The 13,993-nt window shown below is 42.8% G+C and overlaps 2 protein-coding genes across 4 annotated transcripts in view; both read right to left on the bottom strand.

Annotated features, from left to right (window-relative positions):
* NR2C1 (nuclear receptor subfamily 2 group C member 1) overlaps positions 1 to 6,252 on the bottom strand; it is a 47,312-nt gene extending 41,060 nt beyond the window's left edge. Inside the window, exon 1 of one of the 3 annotated variants that reach the window (XM_064419743.1) lies at positions 6,117 to 6,252. The gene's annotated coding sequence lies outside the window, so the exon portion shown is untranslated. The remainder of the gene's footprint in view (positions 1 to 6,116) is intronic. The other 2 variants (XM_064419742.1, XM_064419744.1) reach the window with 2 other exon arrangements.
* A 2,706-nt stretch (positions 6,253 to 8,958) lies between these two features.
* The window catches only part of FGD6 (FYVE, RhoGEF and PH domain containing 6), a 72,115-nt gene continuing 67,080 nt past the window's right edge, over positions 8,959 to 13,993 (bottom strand). The window contains exon 21 of the mRNA XM_064419741.1: positions 8,959 to 12,270. Coding sequence (XP_064275811.1) covers positions 12,234 to 12,270 — 37 coding nt within the window. The 3' untranslated portion in view covers positions 8,959 to 12,233. The remainder of the gene's footprint in view (positions 12,271 to 13,993) is intronic.

Below are 13,993 nucleotides of genomic sequence, written 5' to 3' on the forward strand. Positions count from 1 at the left end.
TTGTTTAATAAACTCCTACACATGAAATAGAATGCACTTAACAATTCCTCTATGATTAAATGTGCCTGAGTTAGTGCTTAAATAAGTTAAAGACCCCCCCAAGATTTCTTTATATGTTAGAGCAGTTTTCTACAATGCTTTACAGATAATAAATTAAACCAAGGAATTCAAACACATTTGTGAAACAAATGATGCTACTGTGTTCAGTGCTTCATACAGGAAAAGCTCAATGAACACAGCAAGCTAAATGAGCTATTCTTGAATTATTGTTCTATAAACCACACTGTTCAAGAGGGTGGAACAGTTGGCAGATTTAAAGGAGTAATAGTCTCTGTATTATTGTACTGAGGAATATTTATGTAACCCTTGACACCCAGTTAGATACTGTTTTTTAAATTCACATGAGACCAAGATTTAGACAGTGCGTATATAAGGGGTAAGTAACAACACAAAACTGAAGCAGCTGCACCTGCAGGCAAACAAGGGAAAATGAGATGCTTGCAAAAGCATAAGGGAGTAATTAAAATGCACAGAGCAATACAGAAAGAGATTCATTTGCAGGCATGCCTGTGCAATTAATTTAAAATCAGTGCTCTCACTACCTTTTCTTGTAAGCAAGTGCTACACTGGGAGGAAACATGAGAAAACAGAATCACTAGGATACATTTTCAGTTGACTAACAAATCCTTTTTACAATATGGGCCACCAAAGGGATAGTCCCACTTCTAGGCCTTGGCTTCTGCTTCTTTCATCATGGTATCTCTAGAACCTGCCCCATCAGCTACAGGCGAGCTGACTTAGCTCACTAGTCCCACAACCAACTGGGAAAAGGAGGAGCAAAGGCAAGGCCTGTCTGCAAGTGGACTCTGCTCACAGGAGCACTGGCTACATGCCAGAGCTAGGTAAGGAGACAGCCACTTCATCAGGTAACCTGCCCTGTGTACTGTCAGCCATGGCCTGCATCTCTGCCTGAAGCCTGCAAAAGGAAAAAATGAGGAAAAAAACCCCAAACTGATTCCCTACACCAGAGCTGAAGCTGCACCATGAGCCAGGACCAGGAAGCTCACCTGACTGAAGACTCCCCCATTCACTGGATTAGGTTCAGCCAGGTCCATTGCAGCTGTCACAGATCCCCCTAACATGTCACAGCAAGGGCAAACCCTTCTTTCCAAACACTTGGAGGCAATACTTTCTCTATGGTACAGTTATAGTATCTCATGAGCCGGCCCCGCTGCTTTGTTCCACTCTGCATTCGCCTTCATGGTTCTAGAGCTGTAAATTCATCTTCTGACTTTATTCACCCTGCACCTAACAATTGTTACACACAACACAGGAAAAGCAAGTAGAACCAGAATCAAGACCACTTCTTTTTGGAAAAAAGCCCACAATGTTACACCAGTTTATCCATAATGCCAAATTGCCCATTGAGGTGTTATGCAAGATGACCATTTGGAGTATTCACTGAACTACAGCCACACATGAGGTAGTTGATACATGAAGATACTCTACAGCAATCAGCAAATCTCTCCAACAATACTACTAATATGACAACCCTTACAAACTTGCACATCTGCATATCCATGGAAGCTTCCTTCAGACTAAAAGGAAAAACAAAACAAAAACCCAAACAAAGCAAAACCCTCATACAACAAACTGAGCTTCTCACACACCCTTCCAGTAAATCACTGTTCACATTGTCCCATGTAAAATGTTCTGGGGGATGAACTATCAAGAGCAGCCCTGCCAAGGACTTGAGGGCTCTCTTGGATGAGAGGCTGGACACAACAATGTGGACTGGCAGCCCAGAAAACCAAACATGTCCTGGGGCTGCATCCAAAAACACGTGGTCAGCAAGTTGTGGGAAGTTGATTCTGGCCCTCTGCTCTGCTCCTGTGAGACCCCACCTGCAGGGCTGCATCCAGCTCAGGGGTCCCAGCACAGGAAGGACATGGAGCTGCTGGAGGGAGTCCAGAGGGCACTGAGATGATGAGAGGGATGGCACACTTCTCTTATGATGGAAGTCTGAGAGAATTGGAATTGCTCAGCTTGGAAAAGAGAAGGCTCAGGGTGACCCAGCTGCAGCCTTCCAGTACCTGAAGGGAGCCTACAAGAAAGATGGAGAGGGACTTCTTACAAGGGTATGTAGTGACAGGCCAAGGGGGAATGGCTTCAAACTGAAAGAGAGCAGGTTAGGTTAGATATTAAATTCTTTACTGTGAGGGTGAGGGACAGGAACAGGTTGTCCAGTGAAGCTGTGAATGCCCCATCCCTGGAAACATTCAAGAGCAGGTTTGATGGGGCTCTGAGCAAACTAATGTAGAGCATGGCATCCCTGCCCATGGCAGAGTGGTTGGAACTGAATGATCTTTATGTTCCCTTCCAATCCAAGTAATTTTGTGATTCCCTGTATTTTTTCCTTCATTATCAACTACACAGGGTTAGATTTTGTTAAGAGGGTGTGTGTGTTTGTCAATTTTTTTTGTTTGTTTAGTTTGGGATTTTTTCAATTCCTATAAACACATGAAAGGCACTCTGAAAAAATCTTCACATTAAATCCAATCAAGAATCATGCTGACACATTGTCCTGCTAAGATTTCAAAGGAAACACATTACCACACTAAATAGGGTAGTTGTCACACCACGAAGTTACTGCTAAATTATAAACAGTAACCTCAACTTATTTGGAATTAAATAACAGTTTATGAGGGCTCATATGACAATAGCAGAGGGTTTGGCTTTAGTTCTTTGGTGGTTTATATTTTTCAAGTTTCCACTTTAACTTCTGACAAAGGCACTCAAATACTGAGCTTAGTCCAGCCTGGCTTACTACCAAGTTGAACAAAAGCAATTTAAGTTAAACAAATGTAAACAACCTTTTAGAGAAGGCCTGGCAAAGTCAACAAAATGAATCTAAATATTGATACAGAAAGGCAGTTCTTAGACCATGATCTTCAGGAAGGAACGTATTTCCTTACAAAATCTGCAGCACTGCATCATCAGATACATGGGACTCAGGCAGCACAAGCCATCTTCTGGTCTCAGAGAACTGGAATTTTAAGGAGTTTGGTTTTAGAAAAAATAAATCTTTTGCTGATTTAAGATTTTGGCAAGTAATGCAGTGGTCTCTGGAATTAAAAGCTGATGACTGAAGGGTAAAAATATGGACAGGTCTGCATACACAAGAGAAGAATTTCATTAACTGTACCTTTGCAGTTTTATATAATTTATAGAATTTATAATTCTATTTTGCAGCAGGTTACTTTATCCCAGTAATGTACAGGCACAAGTTTAAAGTTCTAAAAGCAGCTTGAAACACCACCGAGGAGGGAAAAAAAAAACCTAGTAAAAACTTTGCCAGAAAGTAACACAGGTAGGGGTCAGTTTCCCCTGATGGTCACTGCTGGTGCCCACTGCAGCCTGTGTGTGACAAGCAGCAGAGAGCTGTGGGTAACCCTCCCCAGCAGATTACTGCTGCTCCACAGGGGATGCTAAACCCACCACAGGCTCCCTGATCTCCATCAGCCAAAATAACTCAGGTTAGCAAAGGTGCTTAAGCCTGGACGGCTGCTGAAGCAGGACAGACAGACAGACAGACACACATCCTGTACCAGCTGCAGCACCTGCCAGCTGAGAGCCACTTTGTCCAGCAGCAGAACAAGCACGGACAAGTTAAGATGTGACACCACTCCAGTCCTTACATACTGTTAAACTACTTATTTAAACTGGAGGCACTGCTTTTTTTCAGGTTTTTTTGACCCAAACATTAGCCAGAAATTTCTTTCTTCAGGGAGACTGCTTTCCTTCACTCCGAGGAAACTCCAGCAAATTCACTGTCTGCACAAACTTTAATTACATTATATAATAAGCACACAATAAATTAAAGCAAAAATTGAGTATAAGCATAGGGAACAAACTAATCTTACTATTGCAAATATGAGATTTCACGTTATGGATCAAAGTCACTTTTCACTGGACTACCACATGAGCTATAAGCATTCTGTAGCTGTGTTTCACAGGTGAGCTATGTAACTGCATGCTACAATACCAGTGGGGTTTTGCTTGGTTTTGGTTCCCTGCACACCTGTCTGCTCCCCCTGGCCTTTAATAACAATATAATCATGAAATAATTAATGTTGAAAGGTACTTCTGGAGGTCATCCAGTTCAACCCCTTTTCCCCCAAAACAATGTCAGCTTCAGAGTTACACATGTTGCTTAGGGCTTTCTCTTCACAGGCTAAGAACCTTAAACTGAAAAATTAAGGCAGGCTTTAAAAAAGCACCAGAACCATGAAAACCCCAAACAAAAAAACCCTCCTATCCCACCTGGGATATAACTATTCTTAAAGATATCAGAACTCCTGTGAAACTTGTTCCCTTCAAGAGTACGTTTAACAAGAAAATACAACCAGTAAGAAAACCAGAAATAATAATTGAGGAGAAGAGTTAAAGCTAGCTAATTTATCTACTGTGAGCTTCTTTCTGTAACAAGCATCTGGATTTGCTGCAGAATGCAGCAGACTTAGCAAGTGGTGCCCGACCATTCAGAGCAGTGCACAGGAAGCACAGAAGCAGCTGAGGACTGCACAGCCCTGCGGGTGACCTCAGTTACCTCCCCTGCATTATCACACACGTGCACACACACAGCTGACCACCATCACATGCAGATACTTAGTCCTGTGATAAAACAGCTTCAGCGGGATCTCTGGAGAAAGAGCTACAGACGGAAGCAGGCAAACATTTCACAGACCTTAAGACTTGACTCGAACAAGTGACCCTGAGTAAAGTTGTACAGCAAGCCATGGGCTAAATGCTCTGCTGGATATCTCATGCCACAGCTGCCAATCATGGACTAAAGGGAGTGGGGAAAACAGTCACAGAGTTATATTCAGAACAATAACTTACAGAAAAAGCCATACAAAATTATAAAGAGTCACCAGATGAATACTGTCTGAACTGGCACAGGAATTGTGATGCTTTCCCACTGATGAGAAACTTCTATTTCTACTTATATAATGCTGATTCCAAAACCAGGAAGCTGTCCTACAGAAAACTACCTTTATTTTTTCCCCATCTTATTTTTCCATGACAAGTGTGGATGCAGCTCTTCCTGCTACAGCACTTTTCCAAGTCCATTCTGCTGACACCAGGAGCTTCTAATCAGAGATTTCACGTAAGAATGAATGCCTAACTTGGTTTTTCAAGAATCATATCCACACACTCAGTGTGTGGTGAAACCCTATCAAGACTTTTTTTTCCCTCTTCTGTTGTGTAAATACACCTGCACAGCACAAGGCATCTCCTCTATTCCCTCCACAACCTGCAAATGTAAGCGCGTCCTGGGGAATGAGGCCGTGCTTCTTACACTTAAAGCAATACACGGGAACAAAGAAAAAATAAAGACTCCACCAAGTCCGCAGCTTAGAAGAAATACTCTACCCAGCGACAGGGTCATCTGACCCAAAGAAAACAATACCGGGTGTTGCTCAGGACATTCCACCTTAACCCAAATAAACCCAGAGAGCCTCCAGGGATACACAAGAGGAGCGGGTGATGCCGCCGGCAGGCAGAGAGTGCCTGGGGGGTTCGGGGGAGCTCAGGGTCACCCCCGGGAATGCTGAGGCGCGGGACTCGGGAGATGCATCGAGGCCAAGCTGCAGCGCAACGCCGGGGTCCCTCCGTGCCCCTCAGCCCTCGCATCTCCCCTGCCCGCCGGTTCGCGGCGGCAGCGCCGTGCCCGCCCCCGCCGCGGCGCTCCGCACAAAATGGCTGCGCGGGCCGGGGCCCAGCGTGAGGGGCATCGCCATCGCCGGCCGCCGCCTCCCCCCGCGGCTCCTCTGCCCGGCTCCCGCGGGAAGCGGCGCCGCCCGGATGCGGGGCGGCGGGACACGCAAGCGGTTCCTGTAGGTGAAAGGTCGGGGGGCGCGGGGCCGCCCGGGGCCGGGCCGGGCCCCGGGGCGGGGCGGGCGCGCTCCGCTGCACGTTCCGCAGCGGTGGCGGCCGGGAGCCGCGCGGGCCCGCACCGTTACAGCGCGGCCGCCCCCGCTGCCCGTGCTCCCGCCGCCCGGCCGCGCCCGCTGCGGAGAGCGTCTGTCGGCTGCCGGGGGTCTCTCTCTCACCTGGCGGGCCCGGTGGCCGGTCCGGCGGGTCCCTTTGGCTGCGGCGCGGCTCCGGCTCCCGGGGGTCAGAGTTCGCGACCCCGCCTCCGCCGCCGCTCGACCCCGCCCCGCCGCGGGCTCTGCGCCTGCGCCCGGCGCGCGGCGGTGAGGGCGGGGCGCGGGCAGCGGCCGCTAACGGGAGCGGAGCGGAGCGGGCCGGGCCCGCAGCCGTGCGGGCAGGGCCGTGCGGGCACACGGTCACGGCGGTTGGAACAGAGCTTGGAGATCGCCCAGTGCAGGCAGCGCTGCTGCCGCCGTAACACCTAAAGCACACCACCCACCCAGCGCCAGATCCAGGCGCCTCTTCAGACACCTCCAGGCATGGTGACTCCGACGGCCCTGGGCAGCCTGTTCCAGTGCCCGATCACCCGAGAGGAAAACAGGATTTTTTCTAATCTGGAAATCTCTGCTGGGACCGCTTAAAGCCGCTTTGGCTTTCTCACTATAGGCCCGGTAGAAGGGACCAGTCCCTCCCCTCACTCTACCCTTGTTACAGGTAGTTGTGAGAGAGCCATGGGGGCTCCCTAAGCCTCCTCCTCCTGAGGCTAAACAAACCCAGCTCCCTCAAGCCTTCCTCATTAAGCATGTTTTCAAGATCCTTCCTGAGCCTTATTGACCTTCTCTGGATGCTCCTTTTAGTGTGAGGGGTCCAAAACTGAACACAGTTCTCGTGTTCTGCCCATCGAGTGGAGAGCACAAATCTCCAAACCCCCACTGCAGTTCCCTCACAGAAATGGGACCAGGCAGCGCTGAACATCACAGGAGCCCAGCACAGCTTTGGGGAGCTTGGCGGGCTCTCCTGGCTGAGGCAGAGCCACAGGCAGCTCTGGCAGGTTGGGTTTGAAACGTGCAGCGTGATGGAGGCACACACAGTGCCCTGCACAGTCACTGTAGCAGCTCAGCCAGCTGAGTCTGAAAGAGCTGCGCTTTGCCTGCATGGCAGACGCAAGTTCCATCCTTAAATGTCAGCAGTGCCCTGGACAGCTCTTGGGAAGGCAATGGCCTGGCCGCCAATGAGTGCCTGTTCCTGCTGGGCCAGTGCCACAGCTGCTGCTCTGGCTCTGTCTCAACATCTGTTTGGACCAAAGTTGTGTTAGCTACTTACTTAGTTTATGCTAATTATTTTAAATTACCTTGATTTTAAGTAAGAGTTTTGTATTTAAAATACAGCCTTTCCCTTGTTCCTCTTTTACCTGTTCAATGAAGATGGTCAAGCTGTGGTCAGAGATCAGCAGCAACTTCAAGATCATTTAGGTCACCGGGGCTGTATGTGCAATTTCATGATCTGAAAATAATTTAAACAATTTAATGCAATTTCTACTGAATCAAATGACATAAGCATCAACATCTGAGCAGCAGTGATAGGAAAAAAAACCCCAAAGAATACAAGTAAATTTATGTGTTAACATTAATAAAATTATGCACGCCCTTATCTTGTAAATTCCTTTACTCTTTTCTTTCCACTCCCAGTCCCACAGCTGCACTTGTATCTATCAACCCTAGCTCAAGATCACTAGTTCAGTCAGTATTTGCAAGCATAGTATTTTGCTTTTTGATCAAAGACGTTCCCAAACATCAAATGCAAATTAACTCAGTGAAGAATTTTTAAGTCAGAAAAATTAACTTGCTAAGCAATTCCTTTAAGTGTCAAATGTTGCAGCACTCTCAATTTATAGCACTTGTCACTTCCCAAACTAGCTTGAGCTGCACATCTAGTTTCTAAATGATGGGGCTTAGCACAGTTTGATTTAACAAATGCCAAGTAATTTGCACTAAATCTTATTTAAGCCAAGTATTCTGATATCCTCTGTACAGCAGAAATGTCACTGTAACCCGTAAAGCATACTTTGTTGGTTTTTTTAGCAAGTGACCCAATTCATACTTGCCTCTGTAGCTGTGTCAGACAGGATTGTAAGAGATACATCCCTATCCACAACACACAGAGAAGCAAAACCTTTTCTGCTATTACTGCAAATTTTCAAAAAACTGCTTTCAAACATATATAAGGAAGCAGCATAACTAACCTGAAAAATCTCTCCCTTACATGCCCTGCTAAAATACTTATAGAATTAAAGAATCATTTAGGTTGGAAAAGACCTCTAAGATAATCATTGAGCCAAACTTTTAGCCCAGCAACTGCTAAGTCCACCACTTAAACCATGTCCCAAAGTGCCACATGTGCCCGTCTTTTAAATACCCCCAGGGATGGTGAGTCCTCTGCTTCCCAGGGCAGTCTGTGCCAGCGCTTGGCAACCCTTCGGATGAAGAGTTTTTCCTAGTATTTAATCTAAACCTCCCCTGGAGCCATTTCCTCTTGTCCTGTTCCTTGTTATTTGAGAGAAGAAGCTGAGCACGTGGCTACAGCCTCCTTTCAGGTGCTGAAGAGATCAGCAAGGTCTCCCCGAGCCTCCTTTTCTCCAGACTGGACACCCCCAGCTCCCTCAGCCGCCCTTCCCCAGCTCCCTTGCCCTTCTCTGGACATGCTGCAGCACCTCAGAGCCTTCCTTGCAGTGAGAGGCCCAGAACTGAATGTGGCATTTGAGGTGTGGCCTCAGCAGTGCCGAGTGCACGGGGACAGTCACTGCGCTGGCCCTGCTGGCCACAGCACTGCTGACCCAGGCCAGGGTGCCCCTGGCCTTCTTGGCACCGCTGGCTCAGTTTCAGCTGCTGTTGAGCAGCACCCCCAGTCCTTTCCCAGACACTCTGCCTGCCCCAAGCCTGCTGGGGCTGTTCTGACCCACGTGCAGGACCCAAGGCCAACAGAAGCTGTGATTCAGGCATACTTTGACTGACACAGCAGAACTACATTTTTGGAAAAGGATTTATGAATATAACACCCTTCATCTGACCTTCACACAGACTTAACCCCTTTAATTCTTTGGGATGATTTTTAAAGTAAGAGTGATGTGCAGGTAACAGCAACAAATTCTGCTGTTTGAAAATCATTGAACACACAAATTACATAATACCTGAAAGTATTAAAAGAAAAGATGCAGACTCAAATAATGTGAATTTATTTATACAAAAATGATGAATATCCACAGGAATATTTACAACTTTAAACTGTTTTCAATTACAAAATAAAAATTCTATTCTTCCATTTAGACAGTATGATTTAGGACTGCTCCAAATAAAATCCTATTTGGATGGTAAATAGGGGACAGCAGTTACAGCAAACAAATGCACTGAATGTGTCTTTCCAGACATCTCTTTACTTTATGATGTAATAAACATCGTTAAGTAATTGAGTTTCCATGCACAAAATATTTAGTAAAATATGTTCCACAGCTGCTTAGATTGTTTTAAGTCCTTTGGGCACACAGTTTTAAGTTAACGAGAATTCAAGATCCTAGAAGCTTTAATTTATCTATGAATAAAAATGTTAGAACTAATATTCAATGCTAGTGTTTGTCTCATGTTCTACTAACCAATCTTAAGTTGATTACAAACTATAGATTTTTATAAGAAGAGGTAGCAAGTGTCTAAAAACTTCTGATCTTGTTTTAGTGTTTAGCCAAATCAAGACATAAATATTTTACTTTTGATGGTAATGAATCAAATTGAGAGGTGATCTGGGAAATAGGGCAAGTTTGAAAAGCAACCATCTGAAAATGTTATGAAAATGCTTGTGTTGTGGGTTCTTCATATGACACAAAGCACTAATGCAGGAGCGAGGAAAAGAAATATTCAAACATGTTTAGAAAGACAATTTATTTCACACAGAATGTGACTGCAATATGTATACTACTTTTTATAAGGCTCTGTTCCAATTTATGTCACAAATTTTTTGATTGATCAACCACTTCTGGAAGAAGTCCTCCGATTTCCACAGAACACTTTAAACTATTTTCTCCCTCTGCACCAAATTCTCTAGAGGTAGTTTGACACCACATGAAGCAGAACTTGGGCACCTTACTCAGTGTGTTTTTGACTTTTATTGCTCTGTTCTGCAGCAGGGAAAATATCAAAGCATACACTGAAATTAAACTAGCTTGCTCCTAGCCGAATTTCTGATTCATTTCCTGCTTCATGACTTACCACCTTCATTGGTGTGCAGGCCCTATGAAAATATGAAGAAGCTCTTCCCTTTGATACTATAAACTGGAAGAGACACATCACATCCATGTTATATTGACACCAGTTTTGTTTTGGATACAGTAGAAAATCTGTCAGAAATCACCCTGAAGAGACATGGTAATAATTTACTTAGCTTCAGTCAGCAGTTGTTTTGAAAATTAAGTAAAAGCCCTGTGAATATAACAAGAGAAAAGTATTCATTTAGCACATTTGTATTACAGTAAAAGAGAATAAAGGCTTTGATAAGACTCCTACTGCATTTCCAACACTATCTGGTCAAATCTCTAGCATTCCTGAGGGATGTCAGATCTGCAGCCTTAAGTCCGATTCATAAGGTACTCTACTGAAATGCTGGAAGTCAATGACATTTCTTGTATAATTAGTATTAAGAATTCAATTTCCAAGCCCACTACTAACTTTAGAGAAGCTCTTGGAAATGAGGCTTCTTCAGAGCTCTGTTAGTGTCTTGGACCTGACCTTGAAATATATTGAGGGAATAAGAGAATTTTGGTTTGCATTTTCATGCTTGGCCTTTTTGTGATGAATATTAACTATTCTACCATCTCTTTTCTTTCTGCTGTGAGGCCACAGAATAGATATTAACGTGGAATTCAAACAATAAATTAAAAGTTAATTGCTCTCATTTTTGTCACCACAACTAGCTTGATTCAGGGGACTATAACAAGTATTTCATACAGTAAAATTAACTGATTACATATGCATTGCATTTGACATAAAAATGGCTTCCTTTCATGTGGGTTTCATAGTTCTAGTTCCATTTATACTATTACAGTGTTAACATTTTTTTAGAAGTTAAATAGAATAAATGCACCAGAATCAGTATTTCCTAATGAGGTATACCAATGATTTTCTTTAAGAAAAAAATCCCAAAACCCAAACACCAAAAGCTGAATTCTATTTTAAAGTGTCAAACAGAACAAATCATATTGTAAACAAAAGGTATTTCAAAGAATGGTATGCATTTTCAATGCCTTCTGCACTAAAAAAGCTCTGTTGTCTTGGTATGGCAATTCCAGTTTAAACATAATATTTAAATATAAAATAGTTTTAAAATTTTCAGAGAGAAGGGTGCACATATTTGTTTACTGTTCTTTGAACAATAATTTATACAATACAGTGTTTCATACTGTGTACAGAACTCATTTGACATGAAGTTTTGAAACAAATAAGATATCTCATTTTTGATTATCAAAAATGTATTTTTACTCTGTTTGAATTATTACTGGAAACATAAAAAGACAATTCATCTTGCAATTGCTGGAAAATAACTCATTTAGTCTCCTTGGCATCTGTAGTACTGTAACAGCTCTAGTGCCTTATCCCTGTAATTGCAAACTGTTTTTTAAAATATTTTTCCCTTTTCTGTTTTTTAATAATTGAACCGTATTTTGTTTTTGTGACACAGAATTTGTTGTACTGTTTTAATGTACTGGTATGCAAGATTTCAACTGCCATTCAAGGAAAGGAGCATCAATATCAGACAACTTCTCATAAAGGAGCTTACATAGTCAACAAAGATCCCAAATCTGTGAAATTCCTATACCAATCTGTTCTTGCTAAATTGCAAAGTGAACATCAGCAACTCAAGAACCTATACACAAATCACGAGGAAATGTACAACTGCAACAAATCTGGTTTGTGGGTGTTTTTTTTAATAAAGCACAAAGTTTATGAATCTGTTGACCAACAATCTGCCATTCTGAGGACACTTTGGACTTCAATGCACAAATAATTCTGCCCATTTAAGTAAACACTGGAATTTAATAAATAACACATTTTGTATCAACACAGAAATACATACAATTCTTTAGAAAAATATTATTTTACACTAAAAATGCAACAACTCCTAATCCTGACAAATATACAATTTTGTATAGGTTGCGATGGCAGGATTCTGTTTCTTTGAACAGTTGCTGTAGTCTGTTTTATCACCATCCTTAGATATTTTCCTTTAAACTTGCAGACACAATGCTGACACTGCTATAATACAGTGCCTTCTTGAAAAGCTTCTATCCACCTGTTGGAAAATTAAACACTGTTAGGAAGTAGCTGATAAAAGAATAAATCTCAATCCTGTCACGAGCTGCAGATTCACACAAGAAGGAACATCATACATCCAGTTGGTCTGTGAGTGCAAATACCAAAACCTATCCAATGAGTCCAAACACACACAGCTGCCTGGTCCAGGCCATCCCATAGAAGCTTTTTTTTGTACCTCTCCTATACTGAAATTACATGCACAAAGCATAGGTGAAGCTGGGAAATCAAATGCTCAAAAAGTAGGCCATGCCAAGGTTCTGCATACCTTTTAAAATCCCCAATACTCCCTTCTCTTTTTCACTGCAAACGTGATCTGGGAGGAATCAGGACAAGGCTGTACCTGGGGCAGCCATGGGCATAACCCTGCTCTCTGCTTCTGCAGCAGGTAAAAGGCCAGGACTGGGGGGCTGAGGGAGGAGGGCACATGGCACATGGAAAGGCAGGGAAGGGCATAGAGGGCACAGGGGGAAGTCCCTAACAGCTGATCCAAGGTTTCTCAGACTGGAAATTCAAAGGTAATATTCAGATACTTTTATTCCCTATAGCCATGGTTTCTTTTCCTACTTGTTAGGAGGGTAATAAACATCCTCAGCTTCTCAAAAATGCAAAAATTAATGTTCCTGAAGCACTCCAATGCTACAGAACAAATAGTTCTGTTTTCTGAGTGAGGGATGAACTGTGTGTATGTAAAAGTAAGAGGCCCACATAATGAGCATTTTTTTCCTGAGTGCAAATCTTGGAAGAACTGAATGAAACAAAGACTGTAATTATCTTTATCATGGAAATTCAAACTGTCTTGGTATTCACAGGGTATCTAAACATAGTCACAGATGCTGGCTCTTCTTTGCCATGAGCATTTAATTTTGTAACTGTGTGCATGTTCTTTGAATTCAAGCTTTTGGCATGAACATATTAAACATGTATTAGTGCTCACGCATGTCTGCACACAGCTCAAACATCTATCTTATTTTTTAGTCATATTTTTAGTATTTTCTACTGCTGTGTATACATTAAAACCAACTTAAGTAGAATACAAATGCAAAAAAGAAATAAATTCATAAACAGCTTAAGCACTGAACATAGAACTGGAATTTAAAACCACATTGAAATGTAACCATCTGTTAAAATTTATTACTGTACTTAGACAAAGAGATCAGGTATTTCTTTGGTCCTATCAGGAGAAAATAGTGTCCACTGATGCAAACAGACCAACAGCATGTTTTTGTTTTTCCTTTTAATGCTGTAAAAGCAGCATTTATTCTGATGGTTCAGCATAAATCTCCTAAGGATATTAAATACTTGGAGAAAGCTTGAAATTCAAAGTACTTAATGTTATTCCTAAAATACACTATGTTCAATTTCAAGCTTTCTTCTGATGAGAAAAGCCATTGTCTGAGTAGAAAAATAAACCTATTGAATGCCTGGGGGTTTTTTGTTCATTTTATATAGTACAAATGAGGACACAGGGGAAACAACAGGATAGCATCTTAATTAACAAAGAAACATTTATGCACATCTGCACAAAGTACTCCCAAAAATCAAATAAAGACTTCCAGATTTTCTTTTGTAGAGAAGTGTCATTAAGCACGTTCTCAGCTGTTGAAAATTTTCTTTGCATTGGATACCTTCTTTGTTTTTAGAATGTTCCTATTTGCAGAAAATTAAACCTGCATCCATTTGAATGTTTAAGTACTAATAAT

The sequence above is a fragment of the Passer domesticus genome, chromosome 5 (genome assembly GCF_036417665.1).
Source record: "Passer domesticus isolate bPasDom1 chromosome 5, bPasDom1.hap1, whole genome shotgun sequence".
NCBI lineage: Eukaryota > Metazoa > Chordata > Aves > Passeriformes > Passeridae > Passer > Passer domesticus.